This window comes from Leptodactylus fuscus, chromosome 3 (assembly GCF_031893055.1).
Source record: "Leptodactylus fuscus isolate aLepFus1 chromosome 3, aLepFus1.hap2, whole genome shotgun sequence".
Classification (NCBI taxonomy): domain Eukaryota; kingdom Metazoa; phylum Chordata; class Amphibia; order Anura; family Leptodactylidae; genus Leptodactylus; species Leptodactylus fuscus.
Genome location: NC_134267.1, coordinates 31,846,522 through 31,868,096, shown reverse-complemented (window position 1 = coordinate 31,868,096; position 21,575 = coordinate 31,846,522). Strand labels below are relative to the sequence as shown.

The 21,575-nt window shown below is 44.3% G+C and overlaps 2 protein-coding genes across 2 annotated transcripts in view; one reads left to right on the top strand and one right to left on the bottom strand.

The window, feature by feature from the left end:
- NDUFAF5 (NADH:ubiquinone oxidoreductase complex assembly factor 5) overlaps positions 1-20,065 on the bottom strand; it is a 46,595-nt gene extending 26,530 nt beyond the window's left edge. Inside the window, exons 1-3 of the mRNA XM_075267387.1 lie at positions 19,635-20,065; positions 18,304-18,344; positions 17,141-17,204 (exon numbers count right to left, since the gene is read on the bottom strand). Of these exons, the coding sequence (XP_075123488.1) occupies positions 17,141-17,204; positions 18,304-18,344; positions 19,635-19,880 (351 nt within the window). The 5' untranslated portion in view covers positions 19,881-20,065. The remainder of the gene's footprint in view (positions 1-17,140; positions 17,205-18,303; positions 18,345-19,634) is intronic.
- Positions 20,066-20,101: 36 nt separating this feature from the next.
- The window catches only part of ESF1 (ESF1 nucleolar pre-rRNA processing protein), a 49,514-nt gene continuing 48,040 nt past the window's right edge, over positions 20,102-21,575 (top strand). Inside the window, exon 1 of the mRNA XM_075267379.1 lies at positions 20,102-20,160. The gene's annotated coding sequence lies outside the window, so the exon portion shown is untranslated. The remainder of the gene's footprint in view (positions 20,161-21,575) is intronic.

Here is a 21,575-nt window from a genome sequence, read left to right as displayed (position 1 = left end):
TAGTAGTATAGTTATCTATGCCTGGAGAGGGACTCCTAGTAGTATAGTTATCTATCCTGGGAGAGGGACTCCTAGTAGTATAGTTATCTATCCTGGGAGAGGGACTCCTAGTAGTATAGTTATCTATGTTGGGAGAGGGACTCCTAGTAGTATAGTTATCTATGTCGGGAGAGGGACTCCTAGTAGTATAGTTATCTATGGGAGAGGGACTCCTAGTAGTATAGTTAGCTATGCTGGGAGAGGGACTCCTAGTAGTATAGTTATCTATGCCTGGAGAGGGACTCCTAGTAGTATAGTTATCTATCCTGGGAGAGGGACTCCTAGTAGTATAGTTATCTATCCTGGGAGAGGGACTCCTAGTAGTATAGTTATCTATGTTGGGAGAGGGGCTCCTAGTAGTATAGTTATGTATGCCTGGAGAGGGACTCCTAGTAGTATAGTTATGTATGCCTGGAGAGGGACTCCTAGTAGTATAGTTATCTATCCTGGGAGAGGGACTCCTAGTAATATAGTTATCTATGTCGGGAGAGTGGCTCCTAGTAGTATAGTTATCTATCCCTGAAGAGGGACTCCTAGTAGTATAGTTATCTATGGGAGAGGGACTCCTAGTAGTATAGTTATCTATGTCGGGAGAGGGACTCCTAGTAGTATAGTTATCTATCCTGGGAGAGGGACTCCTAGTAGTATAGTTATCTATGGGAGAGGGACTCCTAGTAGTATAGTTATCTATGGGAGAGGGACTCCTAGTAGTATAGTTATCTATGCCTGGAGAGGGACTCCTAGTAGTATAGTTATCTATGCCGGGAGAGGGACTCCTAGTAGTATAGTTATCTATGGGAGAGGGACTCCTAGTAGTATAGTTATCTATGCCGGGAGAGGGACTCCTAGTAGTATAGTTATCTATGCCTGGAGAGGGACTCCTAGTAGTATAGTTATCTATGGGAGAGGGGCTCCTAGTAGTATAGTTATCTATGCCTGGAGAGGGACTCCTAGTAGTATAGTTATCTACCCCGGGAGAGGGACTCCTAGTAGTATAGTTATCTATGGGAGAGGGACTCCTAGTAGTATAGTTATCTATGGGAGAGGGGCTCCTAGTAGTATAGTTATCTATGGGAGAGGGACTCCTAGTAGTATAGTTATCTATGGGAGAGGGGCTCCTAGTAGTATAGTTATCTATGGGAGAGGTACTCCTAGTAGTATAGTTATCTATGGGAGAGGGACTCCTAGTAGTATAGTTATCTATGCCTGGAGAGGGACTCCTAGTAGTATAGTTATCTATGTTGGGAGAGGGGCTCCTAGTAGTATAGTTATCTATGGGAGAGGGACTCCTAGTAGTATAGTTATCTATCCCTGAAGAGGGACTCCTAGTAGTATAGTTATCTATGTTATGAGAGGGGCTCCTAGTAGTATAGTTATCTATGGGAGAGGGACTCCTAGTAGTATAGTTATCTATGCTGGGAGAGGGACTCCTAGTAGTATAGTTATCTATCCCGGGAGAGGGACTCCTAGTAGTATAGTTATCTATGGGAGAGGGACTCCTAGTAGTATAGTTATCTATCCCGGGAGAGGGACTCCTAGTAGTATAGTTATCTATCCCGGGAGAGGGACTCCTAGTAGTATAGTTATCTATGGGAGAGGGGCTCCTAGTAGTATAGTTATCTATGCCGGGAGAGGGACTCCTAGTAGTATAGTTATCTATGCCGGGAGAGGGACTCCTAGTAGTATAGTTATCTATGCCTGGAGAGGGGCTCCTAGCAGTATAGTTATCTATGCCAGGAGAAGGACTCCTAGTAGTATAGTTATCTATGCCAGGAGAAGGACTCCTAGTAGTATAGTTATCTATGCCGGGAGAGGGACTCCTAGTAGTATAGTTATCTATGGGAGAGGGACTCCTAGTAGTATAGTTATCTATGGGAGAGGGACTCCTAGTAGTATAGTTATCTATGGGAGAGGGACTCCTAGTAGTATAGTTATCTATGGGAGAGGGACTCCTAGTAGTATAGTTATCTATGCCGGGAGAGGGACTCCTAGTAGTATAGTTATCTATGGGAGAGGGACTCCTAGTAGTATAGTTATCTATGCCGGGAGAGGGACTCCTAGTAGTATAGTTATCTATGGGAGAGGGACTCCTAGTAGTATAGTTATCTATGCCGGGAGAGGGACTCCTAGTAGTATAGTTATCTATGCCTGGAGAGGGACTCCTAGTAGTATAGTTATCTATCCCGGGAGAGGGACTCCTAGTAGTATAGTTATCTATGGGAGAGGGACTCCTAGTAGTATAGTTATCTATGCCGGGAGAGGGACTCCTAGTAGTATAGTTATCTATGGGAGAGGGACTCCTAGTAGTATAGTTATCTATGGGAGAGGGACTCCTAGTAGTATAGTTATCTATGCCTGGAGAGGGACTCCTAGTAGTATAGTTATCTATCCCGGGAGAGGGACTCCTAGTAGTATAGTTATCTATGGGAGAGGGACTCCTAGTAGTATAGTTATCTATCCTGGGAGAGGGACTCCTAGTAGTATAGTTATCTATGTTGGGAGAGGGGCTCCTAGTAGTATAGTTATCTATGGGAGAGGGACTCCTAGTAGTATAGTTATCTATGCCGGGAGAGGGACTCCTAGTAGTATAGTTATCTATGGGAGAGGGACTCCTAGTAGTATAGTTATCTATCCCGGGAGAGGGACTCCTAGTGTATAGTTATCTATGCCTGGAGAGGGACTCCTAGTAGTATAGTTATCTATGCCAGGAGAAGGACTCCTAGTAGTATAGTTACCTATCTATGCCGGCAGAGGGACTCCTAGTAGTATAGTTATCTATGCCGGCAGAGGAACTCCTGGTAGTATAGTTATCTATGTCGGGAGAGGGACTCCTAGTAGTATAGTTATCTATCCCGGGAGAGGGACTCCTAGTAGTATAGTTATCTATCCTGGGAGAGGGACTCCTAGTAGTATAGTTATCTATCCTGGGAGAGGGACTCCTAGTAGTATAGTTATCTATGTTGGGAGAGGGGCTCCTAGTAGTATAGTTATCTATGCCTGGAGAGGGACTCCTAGTAGTATAGTTATCTATGTCGGGAGAGGGACTCCTAGTAGTATAGTTATCTATGTCGGGAGAGGGACTCCTAGTAGTATAGTTATCTATCCTGGGAGAGGGACTCCTAGTAGTATAGTTATCTATCCTGGGAGAGGGACTCCTAGTAGTATAGTTATCTATGTTGGGAGAGGGGCTCCTAGTAGTATAGTTATCTATGCCTGGAGAGGGACTCCTAGTAGTATAGTTATCTATCCTGGGAGAGGGACTCCTAGTAGTATAGTTATCTATCCTGGGAGAGGGACTCCTAGTAGTATAGTTATCTATGTTGGGAGAGGGACTCCTAGTAGTATAGTTATCTATGTCGGGAGAGGGACTCCTAGTAGTATAGTTATCTATGGGAGAGGGACTCCTAGTAGTATAGTTAGCTATGCTGGGAGAGGGACTCCTAGTAGTATAGTTATCTATGCCTGGAGAGGGACTCCTAGTAGTATAGTTATCTATCCTGGGAGAGGGACTCCTAGTAGTATAGTTATCTATCCTGGGAGAGGGACTCCTAGTAGTATAGTTATCTATGTTGGGAGAGGGGCTCCTAGTAGTATAGTTATGTATGCCTGGAGAGGGACTCCTAGTAGTATAGTTATGTATGCCTGGAGAGGGACTCCTAGTAGTATAGTTATCTATCCTGGGAGAGGGACTCCTAGTAATATAGTTATCTATGTCGGGAGAGTGGCTCCTAGTAGTATAGTTATCTATCCCTGAAAAGGGACTCCTAGTAGTATAGTTATCTATCCCGGGAGAGGGACTCCTAGTAGTATAGTTATCTATGCCTGGAGAGGGACTCCTAGTAGTATAGTTATCTATCCCGGGAGAGGGACTCCTAGTAGTATAGTTATCTATGGGAGAGGGACTCCTAGTAGTATAGTTATCTATCCTGGGAGAGGGACTCCTAGTAGTATAGTTATCTATGTTGGGAGAGGGGCTCCTAGTAGTATAGTTATCTATACCGGGAGAGGGACTCCTAGTAGTATAGTTATCTATGGGAGAGGGACTCCTAGTAGTATAGTTATCTATGCCGGGAGAGGGACTCCTAGTAGTATAGTTATCTATGGGAGAGGGACTCCTAGTAGTATAGTTATCTATCCCGGGAGAGGGACTCCTAGTGTATAGTTATCTATGCCGGGAGAGGGACTCCTAGTAGTATAGTTATCTATGCCTGGAGAGGGACTCCTAGTAGTATAGTTATCTATGCCAGGAGAAGGACTCCTAGAAGTATAGTTACCTATCTATGCCGGCAGAGGGACTCCTAGTAGTATAGTTATCTATGGGAGAGGGACTCCTAGTAGTATAGTTATCTATGCCAGGAGAAGGACTCCTAGTAGTATAGTTACCTATCTATGCCGGCAGAGGGACTCCTAGTAGTATAGTTATCTATGCCGGCAGAGGGACTCCTGGTAGTATAGTTATCTATGCCGGGAGAGGGACTCCTAGTAGTATAGTTATCTATGGGAGAGGGACTCCTAGTAGTATAGTTATCTATCCCGGGAGAGGGACTCCTAGTGTATAGTTATCTATGCCTGGAGAGGGACTCCTAGTAGTATAGTTATCTATCCTGGGAGAGGGACTCCTAGTAGTATAGTTATCTATGCCTGGAGAGGGACTCCTAGTAGTATAGTTATCTATGCCAGGAGAAGGACTCCTAGTAGTATAGTTACCTATCTATGCCGGCAGAGGGACTCCTAGTAGTATAGTTATCTATGGGAGAGGGACTCCTAGTAGTATAGTTATCTATGCCAGGAGAAGGACTCCTAGTAGTATAGTTACCTATCTATGCCGGCAGAGGGACTCCTAGTAGTATAGTTATCTATCCTGGGAGAGGGACTCCTAGTAGTATAGTTATCTATCCTGGGAGAGGGACTCCTAGTAGTATAGTTATCTATGTCGGGAGAGGGACTCCTAGTAGTATAGTTATCTATGTCGGGAGAGGGACTCCTAGTAGTATAGTTATCTATGTCGGGAGAGGGACTCCTAGTAGTATAGTTATCTATGTCGGGAGAGGGACTCCTAGTAGTATAGTTATCTATGTTGGGAGAGGGACTCCTAGTAGTATAGTTATCTATGCCTGGAGAGGGACTCCTAGTAGTATAGTTATCTATGTCGGGAGAGGGACTCCTAGTAGTATAGTTATCTATGTCGGGAGAGGGACTCCTAGTAGTATAGTTATCTATCCTGGGAGAAGGACTCCTAGTAGTATAGTTATCTATCCTGGGAGAGGGACTCCTAGTAGTATAGTTATCTATGTTGGGAGAGGGGCTCCTAGTAGTATAGTTATCTATGCCTGGAGAGGGACTCCTAGTAGTATAGTTATCTATCCTGGGAGAGGGACTCCTAGTAGTATAGTTATCTATCCTGGGAGAGGGACTCCTAGTAGTATAGTTATCTATGTTGGGAGAGGGGCTCCTAGTAGTATAGTTATGTATGCCTGGAGAGGGACTCCTAGTAGTATAGTTATGTATGCCTGGAGAGGGACTCCTAGTAGTATAGTTATCTATCCTGGGAGAGGGACTCCTAGTAATATAGTTATCTATGTCGGGAGAGTGGCTCCTAGTAGTATAGTTATGTATGCCTGGAGAGGGACTCCTAGTAGTATAGTTATCTATGCCTGGAGAGGGACTCCTAGTAGTATAGTTATCTATCCTGGGAGAGGGACTCCTAGTAGTATAGTTATCTATCCTGGGAGAGGGACTCCTAGTAGTATAGTTATCTATGTTGGGAGAGGGACTCCTAGTAGTATAGTTATCTATGTCGGGAGAGGGACTCCTAGTAGTATAGTTATCTATGGGAGAGGGACTCCTAGTAGTATAGTTAGCTATGCTGGGAGAGGGACTCCTAGTAGTATAGTTATCTATGCCTGGAGAGGGACTCCTAGTAGTATAGTTATCTATCCTGGGAGAGGGACTCCTAGTAGTATAGTTATCTATCCTGGGAGAGGGACTCCTAGTAGTATAGTTATCTATGTTGGGAGAGGGGCTCCTAGTAGTATAGTTATGTATGCCTGGAGAGGGACTCCTAGTAGTATAGTTATGTATGCCTGGAGAGGGACTCCTAGTAGTATAGTTATCTATCCTGGGAGAGGGACTCCTAGTAATATAGTTATCTATGTCGGGAGAGTGGCTCCTAGTAGTATAGTTATCTATCCCTGAAGAGGGACTCCTAGTAGTATAGTTATCTATCCCGGGAGAGGGACTCCTAGTAGTATAGTTATCTATGCCTGGAGAGGGACTCCTAGTAGTATAGTTATCTATCCCGGGAGAGGGACTCCTAGTAGTATAGTTATCTATGGGAGAGGGACTCCTAGTAGTATAGTTATCTATCCTGGGAGAGGGACTCCTAGTAGTATAGTTATCTATGTTGGGAGAGGGGCTCCTAGTAGTATAGTTATCTATACCGGGAGAGGGACTCCTAGTAGTATAGTTATCTATGGGAGAGGGACTCCTAGTAGTATAGTTATCTATGCCGGGAGAGGGACTCCTAGTAGTATAGTTATCTATGGGAGAGGGACTCCTAGTAGTATAGTTATCTATCCCGGGAGAGGGACTCCTAGTGTATAGTTATCTATGCCGGGAGAGGGACTCCTAGTAGTATAGTTATCTATGCCTGGAGAGGGACTCCTAGTAGTATAGTTATCTATGCCAGGAGAAGGACTCCTAGTAGTATAGTTACCTATCTATGCCGGCAGAGGGACTCCTAGTAGTATAGTTATCTATGGGAGAGGGACTCCTAGTAGTATAGTTATCTATGCCAGGAGAAGGACTCCTAGTAGTATAGTTACCTATCTATGCCGGCAGAGGGACTCCTAGTAGTATAGTTATCTATGCCGGCAGAGGGACTCCTGGTAGTATAGTTATCTATGCCGGGAGAGGGACTCCTAGTAGTATAGTTATCTATGGGAGAGGGACTCCTAGTAGTATAGTTATCTATCCCGGGAGAGGGACTCCTAGTGTATAGTTATCTATGCCGGGAGAGGGACTCCTAGTAGTATAGTTATCTATGCCTGGAGAGGGACTCCTAGTAGTATAGTTATCTATGCCAGGAGAAGGACTCCTAGTAGTATAGTTACCTATCTATGCCGGCAGAGGGACTCCTAGTAGTATAGTTATCTATGGGAGAGGGACTCCTAGTAGTATACTTATCTATGCCAGGAGAAGGACTCCTAGTAGTATAGTTACCTATCTATGCCGGCAGAGGGACTCCTAGTAGTATAGTTATCTATCCTGGGAGAGGGACTCCTAGTAGTATAGTTATCTATCCTGGGAGAGGGACTCCTAGTAGTATAGTTATCTATGTTGGGAGAGGGACTCCTAGTAGTATAGTTATCTATGTCGGGAGAGGGACTCCTAGTAGTATAGTTATCTATGTCGGGAGAGGGACTCCTAGTAGTATAGTTATCTATGTCGGGAGAGGGACTCCTAGTAGTATAGTTATCTATGTTGGGAGAGGGACTCCTAGTAGTATAGTTATCTATGCCTGGAGAGGGACTCCTAGTAGTATAGTTATCTATGTCGGGAGAGGGACTCCTAGTAGTATAGTTATCTATGTCGGGAGAGGGACTCCTAGTAGTATAGTTATCTATCCTGGGAGAAGGACTCCTAGTAGTATAGTTATCTATCCTGGGAGAGGGACTCCTAGTAGTATAGTTATCTATGTTGGGAGAGGGGCTCCTAGTAGTATAGTTATCTATGCCTGGAGAGGGACTCCTAGTAGTATAGTTATCTATCCTGGGAGAGGGACTCCTAGTAGTATAGTTATCTATCCTGGGAGAGGGACTCCTAGTAGTATAGTTATCTATGTTGGGAGAGGGACTCCTAGTAGTATAGTTATCTATGTCGGGATAGGGACTCCTAGTAGTATAGTTATCTATGGGAGAGGGACTCCTAGTAGTATAGTTAGCTATGCTGGGAGAGGGACTCCTAGTAGTATAGTTATCTATGCCTGGAGAGGGACTCCTAGTAGTATAGTTATCTATCCTGGGAGAGGGACTCCTAGTAGTATAGTTATCTATCCTGGGAGAGGGACTCCTAGTAGTATAGTTATCTATGTTGGGAGAGGGGCTCCTAGTAGTATAGTTATGTATGCCTGGAGAGGGACTCCTAGTAGTATAGTTATGTATGCCTGGAGAGGGACTCCTAGTAGTATAGTTATCTATCCTGGGAGAGGGACTCCTAGTAATATAGTTATCTATGTCGGGAGAGTGGCTCCTAGTAGTATAGTTATCTATCCCTGAAGAGGGACTCCTAGTAGTATAGTTATCTATGGGAGAGGGACTCCTAGTAGTATAGTTATCTATGTCGGGAGAGGGACTCCTAGTAGTATAGTTATCTATCCTGGGAGAGGGACTCCTAGTAGTATAGTTATCTATGGGAGAGGGACTCCTAGTAGTATAGTTATCTATGGGAGAGGGACTCCTAGTAGTATAGTTATCTATGCCTGGAGAGGGACTCCTAGTAGTATAGTTATCTATGCCGGGAGAGGGACTCCTAGTAGTATAGTTATCTATGGGAGAGGGACTCCTAGTAGTATAGTTATCTATGCCGGGAGAGGGACTCCTAGTAGTATAGTTATCTATGCCTGGAGAGGGACTCCTAGTAGTATAGTTATCTATGGGAGAGGGGCTCCTAGTAGTATAGTTATCTATGCCTGGAGAGGGACTCCTAGTAGTATAGTTATCTACCCCGGGAGAGGGACTCCTAGTAGTATAGTTATCTATGGGAGAGGGACTCCTAGTAGTATAGTTATCTATGGGAGAGGGGCTCCTAGTAGTATAGTTATCTATGGGAGAGGGACTCCTAGTAGTATAGTTATCTATGGGAGAGGGGCTCCTAGTAGTATAGTTATCTATGGGAGAGGTACTCCTAGTAGTATAGTTATCTATGGGAGAGGGACTCCTAGTAGTATAGTTATCTATGCCTGGAGAGGGACTCCTAGTAGTATAGTTATCTATGTTGGGAGAGGGGCTCCTAGTAGTATAGTTATCTATGGGAGAGGGACTCCTAGTAGTATAGTTATCTATCCCTGAAGAGGGACTCCTAGTAGTATAGTTATCTATGTTATGAGAGGGGCTCCTAGTAGTATAGTTATCTATGGGAGAGGGACTCCTAGTAGTATAGTTATCTATGCTGGGAGAGGGACTCCTAGTAGTATAGTTATCTATCCCGGGAGAGGGACTCCTAGTAGTATAGTTATCTATGGGAGAGGGACTCCTAGTAGTATAGTTATCTATCCCGGGAGAGGGACTCCTAGTAGTATAGTTATCTATCCCGGGAGAGGGACTCCTAGTAGTATAGTTATCTATGGGAGAGGGGCTCCTAGTAGTATAGTTATCTATGCCGGGAGAGGGACTCCTAGTAGTATAGTTATCTATGCCGGGAGAGGGACTCCTAGTAGTATAGTTATCTATGCCTGGAGAGGGGCTCCTAGCAGTATAGTTATCTATGCCAGGAGAAGGACTCCTAGTAGTATAGTTATCTATGCCAGGAGAAGGACTCCTAGTAGTATAGTTATCTATGCCGGGAGAGGGACTCCTAGTAGTATAGTTATCTATGGGAGAGGGACTCCTAGTAGTATAGTTATCTATGCGGGGAGAGGGACTCCTAGTAGTATAGTTATCTATGCCGGGAGAGGGACTCCTAGTAGTATAGTTATCTATGCGGGGAGAGGGACTCCTAGTAGTATAGTTATCTATGCCAGGAGAAGGACTCCTAGTAGTATAGTTATCTATGCCGGGAGAGGGACTCCTAGTAGTATAGTTATCTATGCGGGGAGAGGGACTCCTAGTAGTATAGTTATCTATGCCAGGAGAAGGACTCCTAGTAGTATAGTTATCTATGGGAGAGGGACTCCTAGTAGTATAGTTATCTATGCGGGGAGAGGGACTCCTAGTAGTATAGTTATCTATGCCGGGAGAGGGACTCCTAGTAGTATAGTTATCTATGCCGGGAGAGGGACTCCTAGTAGTATAGTTATCTATGCTGGGAGAGGGACTCCTAGTAGTATAGTTATCTATGCCTGGAGAGGGACTCCTAATAGTATAGTTATCTATGCCTGGAGAGGGACTCCTAGTAGTATAGTTATCTATGCCTGGAGAGGGACTCCTAGTAGTATAGGTATCTATGGGAGAGGGACTCCTAGTAGTATAGTTATCTATACCGGGAGAAGGACTCCTAGTAGTATAGTTATCTATGGGAGAGGGACTCCTAGTAGTATAGTTATCTATGCCAGGAGAAGGACTCCTAGTAGTATAGTTATCTATGGGAGAGGGACTCCTAGTAGTATAGTTATCTATGCCAGGAGAAGGACTCCTAGTAGTATAGTTATCTATGCCGGGAGAGGGACTCCTAGTAGTATAGTTATCTATGCCAGGAGAAGGACTCCTAGTAGTATAGTTATCTATGGGAGAGGGGCTCCTAGTAGTATAGTTATCTATGCCGGGAGAGGGACTCTAGTAGTATAGTTATCTATGGGAGAGGGACTCCTAGTAGTATAGTTATCTATGGGAGAGGGACTCCTAGTAGTATAGTTATCTATGCCGGGAGAGGGACTCCTAGTAGTATAGTTATCTATGCCTGGAGAGGGACTCCTAGTAGTATAGTTATCTATGCCGGGAGAGGGACTCCTAGTAGTATAGTTATCTATGCCAGGAGAAGGACTCCTAGTAGTATAGTTATCTATGCCAGGAGAAGGACTCCTAGTAGTATAGTTATCTATGCCGGGAGAGGGACTCCTAGTAGTATAGTTATCTATCCCGGGAGAGGGACTCCTAGTAGTATAGTTATCTATCCCGGGAGAGGGACTCCTAGTAGTATAGTTATCTATGCCTGGAGAGGGACTCCTAGTAGTATAGGTATCTATGCCGGGAGAGGGACTCCTAGTAGTATAGGTATCTATGGGAGAGGGACTCCTAGTAGTATAGTTATCTATACCGGGAGAGGGACTCCTAGTAGTATAGTTATCTATGCCTGGAGAGGGACTCCTAGTAGTATAGTTATCTATCCCGGGAGAGGGACTCCTAGTAGTATAGTTATCTATGGGAGAGGGACTCCTAGTAGTATAGTTATCTATGGGAGAGGGACTCCTAGTAGTATAGTTATCTATGCCTGGAGAGGGACTCCTAGTAGTATAGTTATCTATGCCTGGAGAGGGACTCCTACTAGTATAGTTATCTATGCCTGGAGAGGGACTCCTAGTAGTATAGTTATCTATCCCGGGAGAGGAACTCCTAGTAGTATAGTTATCTATCCTGGGAGAGGGGCTCCTAGTAGTATAGTTATCTATGCCTGGAGAGGGACTCCTAGTAGTATAGTTATCTATCCCGGGAGAGGAACTCCTAGTAGTATAGTTATCTATCCTGGGAGAGGGGCTCCTAGTAGTATAGTTATCTATGTCGGGAGAGGGACTCCTAGTAGTATAGTTATCTATGGGAGAGGGACTCCTAGTAGTATAGTTATCTATACCGGGAGAGGGACTCCTAGTAGTATAGTTATCTATGCCAGGAGAGGGACTCCTAGTAGTATAGTTATCTATCCTGGGAGAGGGACTCCTAGTAGTATAGTTATCTCTGTCGGGAGAGGGACTCCTAGTAGTATAGTTATCTATGCCAGGAGAGGGACTCCTAGTAGTATAGGTATCTATGCCGGGAGAGGGACTCCTAGTAGTATAGTTATCTATGCCGGGAGAGGGACTACTAGTAGTATAGTTATCTATGCCTGGAGAGGGACTCCTAGTAGTATAGTTATCTATGCCTGGAGAGGGGCTCCTAGCAGTATAGTTATCTATGCCAGGAGAAGGACTCCTAGTAGTATAGTTATCTATGCCGGGAGAGGGACTCCTAGTAGTATAGTTATCTATGCCTGGAGAGGGGCTCCTAGCAGTATAGTTATCTATGCCAGGAGAAGGACTCCTAGTAGTATAGTTATCTATCCCGGGAGAGGGACTCCTAGTAGTATAGTTATCTATGGGAGAGGGACTCCTAGTAGTATAGTTATCTATCCCGGGAGAGGGACTCCTAGTAGTATAGTTATCTATCCCGGGAGAGGGACTCCTAGTAGTATAGTTATCTATCCCGGGAGAGGGACTCCTAGTAGTATAGTTATCTATGGGAGAGGGACTCCTAGTAGTATAGTTATCTATGCCGGGAGAGGGACTCCTAGTAGTATAGTTATCTATGCCTGGAGAGGGGCTCCTAGCAGTATAGTTATCTATGCCAGGAGAAGGACTCCTAGTAGTATAGTTATCTATGCCGGGAGAGGGACTCCTAGTAGTATAGTTATCTATGGGAGAGGGACTCCTAGTAGTATAGTTATCTATGCCAGGAGAAGGACTCCTAGTAGTATAGTTATCTATGGGAGAGGGACTCCTAGTAGTATAGTTATCTATGCCAGGAGAAGGACTCCTAGTAGTATAGTTATCTATGCCGGGAGAGGGACTCCTAGTAGTATAGTTATCTATGCCGGGAGAAGGACTCCTAGTAGTATAGTTATCTATGCCAGGAGAAGGACTCCTAGTAGTATAGTTATCTATGGGAGAGGGGCTCCTAGTAGTATAGTTATCTATGCCGGGAGAGGGACTCCTAGTAGTATAGTTATCTATGGGAGAGGGACTCCTAGTAGTATAGTTATCTATGGGAGAGGGACTCCTAGTAGTATAGTTATCTATGCCGGGAGAGGGACTCCTAGTAGTATAGTTATCTATGCCTGGAGAGGGACTCCTAGTAGTATAGTTATCTATGCCTGGAGAGGGACTCCTAGTAGTATAGTTATCTATGCCAGGAGAAGGACTCCTAGTAGTATAGTTATCTATGCCAGGAGAAGGACTCCTAGTAGTATAGTTATCTATGCCGGGAGAGGGACTCCTAGTAGTATAGTTATCTATCCCAGGAGAGGGACTCCTAGTAGTATAGTTATCTATGCCTGGAGAGGGACTCCTAGTAGTATAGGTATCTATGCCGGGAGAGGGACTCCTAGTAGTATAGGTTTCTATGGGAGAGGGACTCCTAGTAGTATAGTTATCTATACCGGGAGAGGGACTCCTAGTAGTATAGTTATCTATGCCTGGAGAGGGACTCCTAGTAGTATAGTTATCTATCCCGGGAGAGGGACTCCTAGTAGTATAGTTATCTATGCCTGGAGAGGGACTCCTAGTAGTATAGTTATCTATGCCGGGAGAGGGACTACTAGTAGTATAGTTATCTATGCCTGGAGAGGGACTCCTAGTAGTATAGTTATCTATGCCGGGAGAGGGACTCCTAGTAGTATAGTTATCTATGGGAGAGGGACTCCTAGTAGTATAGTTATCTATGGGAGAGGGACTCCTAGTAGTATAGTTATCTATACCGGGAGAGGGACTCCTAGTAGTATAGTTATCTATGCCTGGAGAGGGACTCCTAGTAGTATAGTTATCTATGCCGGGAGAGGGACTCCTAGTAGTATAGTTATCTATGGGAGAGGGACTCCTAGTAGTATAGTTATCTATGGGAGAGGGACTCCTAGTAGTATAGTTATCTATCCCGGGAGAGGGACTCCTAGTAGTATAGTTATCTATGGGAGAGGGACTCCTAGTAGAATAGTTATCTATGCCTGGAGAGGGACTCCTACTAGTATAGTTATCTATGCCTGGAGAGGGACTCCTAGTAGTATAGTTATCTATCCCGGGAGAGGAACTCCTAGTAGTATAGTTATCTATCCTGGGAGAGGGGCTCCTAGTAGTATAGTTATCTATGTCGGGAGAGGGACTCCTAGTAGTATAGTTATCTATGGGAGAGGGACTCCTAGTAGTATAGTTATCTATACCGGGAGAGGGACTCCTAGTAGTATAGTTATCTATGCCAGGAGAGGGACTCCTAGTAGTATAGTTATCTATGTCGGGAGAGGGACTCCTAGTAGTATAGTTATCTATACCGGGAGAGGGACTCCTAGTAGTATAGTTATCTATGCCTGGAGAGGGACTCCTAGTAGTATAGGTATCTATGCCGGGAGAGGGACTCCTAGTAGTATAGTTATCTATGCCGGGAGAGGGACTACTAGTAGTATAGTTATCTATGGGAGAGGGACTCCTAGTAGTATAGTTATCTATGGGAGAGGGACTCCTAGTAGTATAGTTATCTATCCTGGGAGAGGGACTCCTAGTAGTATAGTTATCTATGCCTGGAGAGGGACTCCTAGTAGTATAGTTATCTATGCCTGGAGAGGGGCTCCTAGCAGTATAGTTATCTATGCCAGGAGAAGGACTCCTAGTAGTATAGTTATCTATGCCAGGAGAAGGACTCCTAGTAGTATAGTTATCTATGCCAGGAGAAGGACTCCTAGTAGTATAGTTATCTATGTCGGGAGAGGGACTCCTAGTAGTATAGGTATCTATGCCGGGAGAGGGACTCCTAGTAGTATAGTTATCTATGCCTGGAGAGGGACTCCTAGTAGTATAGTTATCTATGCCTGGAGAGGGGCTCCTAGCAGTATAGTTATCTATGCCAGGAGAAGGACTCCTAGTAGTATAGTTATCTATGCCGGGAGAGGGACTCCTAGTAGTATAGTTATCTATGCCTGGAGAGGGGCTCCTAGCAGTATAGTTATCTATGCCAGGAGAAGGACTCCTAGTAGTATAGTTATCTATCCCGGGAGAGGGACTCCTAGTAGTATAGTTATCTATGGGAGAGGGACTCCTAGTAGTATAGTTATCTATGCCGGGAGAGGGACTCCTAGTAGTATAGTTATCTATGCCGGGAGAGGGACTCCTAGTAGTATAGTTATCTATGCCGGGAGAGGGACTCCTAGTAGTATAGTTATCTATGCCTGGAGAGGGGCTCCTAGTAGTATAGTTATCTATCCCGGGAGAGGGACTCCTAGCAGTATAGTTATCTATGCCAGGAGAAGGACTCCTAGTAGTATAGTTATCTATGCCGGGAGAGGGACTCCTAGTAGTATAGTTATCTATGGGAGAGGGACTCCTAGTAGTATAGTTATCTATGCCAGGAGAAGGACTCCTAGTAGTATAGTTATCTATGGGAGAGGGACTCCTAGTAGTATAGTTATCTATGCCAGGAGAAGGACTCCTAGTAGTATAGTTATCTATGGGAGAGGGACTCCTAGTAGTATAGTTATCTATGCCAGGAGAAGGACTCCTAGTAGTATAGTTATCTATGCCGGGAGAGGGACTCCTAGTAGTATAGTTATCTATGCCAGGAGAAGGACTCCTAGTAGTATAGTTATCTATGGGAGAGGGGCTCCTAGTAGTATAGTTATCTATGCCGGGAGAGGGACTCCTAGTAGTATAGTTATCTATGGGAGAGGGACTCCTAGTAGTATAGTTATCTATGGGAGAGGGACTCCTAGTAGTATAGTTATCTATGCCGGGAGAGGGACTCCTAGTAGTATAGTTATCTATGCCTGGAGAGGGACTCCTAGTAGTATAGTTATCTATGCCTGGAGAGGGACTCCTAGTAGTATAGTTATCTATGCCTGGAGAGGGACTCCTAGTAGTATAGTTATCTATGCCTGGAGAGGGACTCCTAGTAGTATAGTTATCTATGGGAGAGGGACTCCTAGTAGTATAGTTATCTATGGGAGAGGGACTCCTAGTAGTATAGTTATCTATGCCAGGAGAAGGACTCCTAGTAGTATAGTTATCTATGGGAGAGGGGCTCCTAGTAGTATAGTTATCTATGCCTGGAGAGGGACTCCTAGTAGTATAGTTATCTATCCCGGGAGAGGAACTCCTAGTAGTATAGTTATCTATCCTGGGAGAGGGGCTCCTAGTAGTATAGTTATCTATGTCGGGAGAGGGACTCCTAGTAGTATAGTTATCTATGCCAGGAGAGGGACTCCTAGTAGTATAGTTATCTATGCCAGTAGAGGGACTCCTAGTAGTATAGTTATCTATGTTGGGAGAGGGACTCCTAGTAGTATAGTTATCTATACCGGGAGAGGGACTCCTAGTAGTATAGATATAGTATAGGGATAGATAACTATACTACTAGGAGTCCCTCTCCCGGCATAGATAACTATACTACTAGGAGTCCCTCTCCCAGGATAGATAACTATACTACTAGGAGTCCCTCTCCCGGCATAGATAACTATACTACTAGGAGTCCCTCTCCCAGGATAGATAACTATACTACTAGGAGTCCCTCTCCCGGCATAGATAACTATACTACTAGGAGTCCCTCTCCAGGCATAGATAACTATACTACTAGGAGTCCCTCTCCCAGGATAGATAACTATACTACTAGGAGTCCCTCTCCCGGCATAGATAACTATACTACTAGGAGTCCTTCTCCCGGCATAGATAACTATACTACTAGGAGTCCCTCTCCCAGGATAGATAACTATACTACTAGGAGTCCCTCTCCCGGCATAGATAACTATACTACTAGGAGTCCCTCTCCCAGGATAGATAACTATACTACTAGGAGTCCCTCTCCCGGCATAGATAACTATACTACTAGGAGTCCCTCTCCCGGCATAGATAACTATACTACTAGGAGTCCCTCTCCCAGGATAGATAACTATACTACTAGGAGTCCCTCTCCCGGGATAGATAACTATACTACTAGGAGTCCCTCTCCCATAGATAACTATACTACTAGGAGTCCCTCTCCCAGCATAGATAACTATACTACTAGGAGTCCCTCTCCAGGCATAGATAACTATACTACTAGGAGTCCCTCTCCCAGGATAGATAACTATACTACTAGGAGTCCCTCTCCCGGGATAGTCTAATTATTCTCATTTAATGTAAAATTAAATGTAATTCTTTAACAGAATGTTGCACAATTTTTCCATTATCTGTGTTCTGTATTGATTCCTTATGTTTTTCAAGATCTCTGTTTACTGTCATTTGATGGGGGTCCTTAGGTGGGAGTCCTAATTAGGGATGTCCCATCACACAATCAAAGGCCGCCATGTGGGCAGATATCTTGATAAAACCGCGAGGAACTAAACTTTTTATTTTAGAGTTTGAGAATTAGACTATGCCTGCAATTGTTCTCCATACAACTGTGTTCAGGCAGCAGCAAAAATGATTATATTAATGATGAAAGCCATAGGAACCCGGACTTACCTTTGTAAGATGACGCGCTACGTGACCTCTTCCACAACCAATATCTAAAGCAAAAGGAAACGTTCTGCAAAAGAAAAAAAACAACTCATATTATGATAGAATATAGCACTGAATGAAGCGAACAATATACTGTAGCTCTAACATTTTATGCAAACTAGTCCTATGGAACATCTGTAGCTGGCTGCGGGTATTAGGCTCATAATATGTTACATTGAGGATCCTGGTATATGTTGCAAAACTAAAGACATTATGTGTAGCAAGCACTGACATATACTGTATCATCCATAAACCCCGAGAAATACCTAAAGCCGTAGTTTTCAATTTCTGCACTGTACTGCCAGCAGATTCCACAAGGCATGACTCGGCATTCATCGGGTCTATGGACTTTTTCAACATATGCACCACAAATTATCTTCAGTCACATATCTACAACATGTCAGATACCAAAGCCTTAGCTTTTATTAAGGTGGATCTGCTGACAATCTGACATTTAAAGCTGGTCCTAGGCATTGGGCGAATATAAGCCGAACATGTTACGTGCCATGTGTATGGGGGCAGGTGGATGTCAACAAGGAGATAAGCCACTGCCAGAAGAGTCATGAGGAGACAGAGGTGTCTAGTAGTGGCTTACAGCCCTCTACCAATTGAGAAGACATACACTCTTGCACAAGCTGAGACTGTATGGGGATTTTTGGGGAAAATGCTGATTGCTGATGTGTATGGTCAGTGTAAGGGGGCTAACAGGTAATCCCCCCCCCAAAGTTTGCTATTAGGAAGAAACAGGCTGAATTTATCTCCTTAATCCCATTATTCCCCTACACGTAAATGGTGTTAGAGGTGTCAGGTTCTCAGCATCCTGCCATCTGCTACTGAAACTGCATGTGAAATGTTCATTTTTATGGTGACATCAGTGCTGGATATTTGCTTAACTAGTGTCTATGGCCTTCTTTAGGACTCATCAGTTCCACTGAACAGGTAGCCATACACCTGCTGCTGGAGATTTTATTTGGGACCAGAGGAATGGGTAAAACCACAAGGTATTCTGTATCTTCTCATCTTTGTCAGAGTTTGCTTTTGCATTGCAATGTAAAGATAAAAACATGTCCTGGCCAATACTTCCACTGGTCAGTAAGCAGCATGTAGGGTAGCGTGCGGTCACTTACCTGGCCACATCAAACACCCGATCTGCAACTCTGTCTCCAATCTACAAGAAAGCCCCCAAAGAACTGTTAAATGAAAGTCACACCTTTTATTAGCTGATCTTAGACTAAGTAGGTTTTAATAAAATTGAATTCAGTCTAAGGGCTCATGCACATGACCGGCAGATTGATATAGCCATGTTTTCACAGCTAGGACCTTCACCCCATTAATTTCTATGGTCCCATATAAACAACCCTGTATTCTCATGACCCATGTATGTGCTCAAAAGAGCAGTGAATGGGGCAGGCGGTACACGGATGTCATCCATGTGCTGACCTTATCCTTCTATCATGGCCCAGTAACATGCACGTGGTTTTGTGCATGCACCCCAAGACCCATTCTTATCGATGCAATTACAGTATACCAGAAAACTATATATATATATATATATATATATATATATATATATATATATATATATATTACACACACACACTCTTATATATATATGTATAGCACTTTTTCTTGTTATCATAGAATATCCTTGTTAAAAGGGTCCTTCAGGGTTTTAGGCAAGACTGGCTTTGTCCCCAGGTCATTTGACTGAAAGAACAATTGGCCCCCTGAGTAGTTTCACCTCCTTTCCAGTGGTCGCAGGTATCAGTTACCTGTACAATGGAGCTTCAGTTTTGCGAGGTTAGGGTAGTACTAAGCTGCTTCTATCAGCCCTATGAACAGTAAATGTGGAGGCAGGGCTCCGGGGACATGGAACAACTAATTTAGTGTTCATGAAGGGTCCCACCAGTGGACTGGTGATAAAAGTGGACTGTGAGAAAATCCCTTAAAGGGATTGTCCAGACCAATATTGAAAGACAAACGTTATTGTTTGTATAATAAAAATATAAAATTTTCCGATATACTTTCTATATCAATTCCTCACTGTTTTTCGAGATCTCTGCTTACTTTCAATCATTCTGCTCACCACTAGGGGTTAAAAATCTGGTCATGGTCATGTGATATATGGCTTAAGGTCATGTGATGTATACACAGCCTGGGTGTTCATCACATGACCATGGTCAGAGTTTTATCCACTAGAAGTAAGCAGGATGAATGACAACAGGCAGAGATCTAGAAAGCCGAGAGGAATTGATATAGAAAGTATATTGGAAAATTGTACAACTTTTTATTATACAAACAATAACATGTGTTTCTCAATATGGGGCTGAAACTGGACAACTCTGAAACTTTCCCTGGCCCTGGTGGGATAGAGGTGCACGGTTACAGGCGGGTGTCAGATCCTGGGGTGTCGGGGGTGATCAGGTATATTAGACCGCTATAGATGGCTGTCACTCACCTCTTCTCGCAGGTAGTCATACTGCTGGACATTGGCCTGAGACGCCGCCCAGTTCTTCTGTCTCCTTTTCATGCTCCTGTCAAACACATTGAAGAGACTCTCTGTCCTGGAGGTTGCTGCCCATCGTACAGGGACATAATTAGAGGAGTGGGATCCATGTGTGAGCCATGCACTGCTGTGACCCCTTGTGTATACCAGCAGAGAGCATCTCCTACACACTGACCCCCCCAGTGCACTAGTGGCCATAGCAATACCTAAGCAGTAGCCAAGTACTAATGCTGTGCCCTATAGAAACCCACCATATGTATCAATGACAAGCACAACCGCACAACTAATAAGTGCAGTAAGTATGAACACAGCTCAATCACATGCTGGAGACTGTACACAACCAAGGACAGCAGTGCAGGGCATGGAAACGCGAAACTGCTTGAACTCTCGCGGCTTCCGTACCCGGGGTGAGAGGTCACCGCCGCGCAAAGGATTGTTGGGAGGAATCACGTGGTGAGCGGCGAGGAGTAAGAAGCAGGTAGGTGAGCGGCTGTGGATGGCTGGTAGTGTGTGGTATATACAGGTATATCGGAGGGGTATGTGGCTGCTGTAGGGTGCTCAGGTCTGCTGGAGCTTGTAGTTCCACAGAAGACGAGATCATACCCTGGCAGAGAATACTCTCTATTATCCTATGGTGCACGAGCGATCAGATGGAATTGCAGCGTTTATATGAAAATCGATGGATGTTTGTGATTTGTTTTATGATGGGGATCAGACACTGCACCCTGCTTCTTCATTTATAGCGCCCCCAAATGTGATGTCAGTAGGTGCACCCACAAATAGACTGATCACGTGGCTGTAACTGTGTACTCTATACTGATCCTGTATAGTGGCACACAGTATCTATGGGGTCTGTATTATAGACCAGGAGCTAGTGCTGCAAGTCACTGCTATGGATTATCATTGACAATATTTAGTCTGGACTTAGAAAGGCGACTACAGGTTATCTCTATATAAATCATCAGCAATGTAGTATGAGCCCTTGAAAATGTTGAGGTGCCATGTTACAGACCTGTGTATGATAGTGTGTGCGCTAGGGAGGTTGCCTGGGCATTAAAAGTGCCAACCGGGGTGCAGGATCTATTCAGCTACATGATACTGAATTAGTTTTTAGGGTGTTTCACCTCGTACAAATCCCCATTGTGTATCTATAGGCAGCAGGTTATAGAGCAGATTGATAGGCCGCTATGTAGGAAAAGATTTAAAGGGGTTGCACTAAATATTAATCTACAGGATAGCGGATGACAAGCTGATTGGTGGGTGCAACTCCTCGGACCCACACCAGTCACAAGAACCGGGGTCTCTTTCCCTGGGCCGAGCATTCGCACTGTTCCATTTACTGTCTACGAGATTGCCAGAGATAGCTGAATATAATGCTCTGCAACATCTGGAATTGCTATAGAGAGCAGATTGTTCGGCGGTGTGCTTGGCCTGATCCATTTGGATGGAGGAATGGGTCCCTTATTCTTAAGATTGTTAGGTGTCGTAGTGGTTGGACCCCCACCAGTCACAATGTTAACCCCCTTTCCTGTGGAAAGGAGATATCATTAAAACTTGGACCAACCACTTTTAACATAATTTGTTATGTTATTGATCTAGGTTGGACAGAAAACAAAGAGGAATTCTGCTTCATTTTCCGCTGTGTGAATCTACCCTAAGGGTGAATTCACACTGAGTAAACGCTAGCTTATTCTGAACGTAAAACACGTTCAGAATAAGCGGCGTCTAAAGCAGCTCCATTCATTTCTATGGGAGCGGGGATACGAGCGCTCCCCATAGAAATGAATGGGCTGCTTCTTTCACTCCGTGCAGTCCCATTGAAGTGAATGGGGAGTGCCGGCGTGTACGCTCAGGCATGAGCAGAGCTTGCCGTATACGCCGGCACTCCCCATT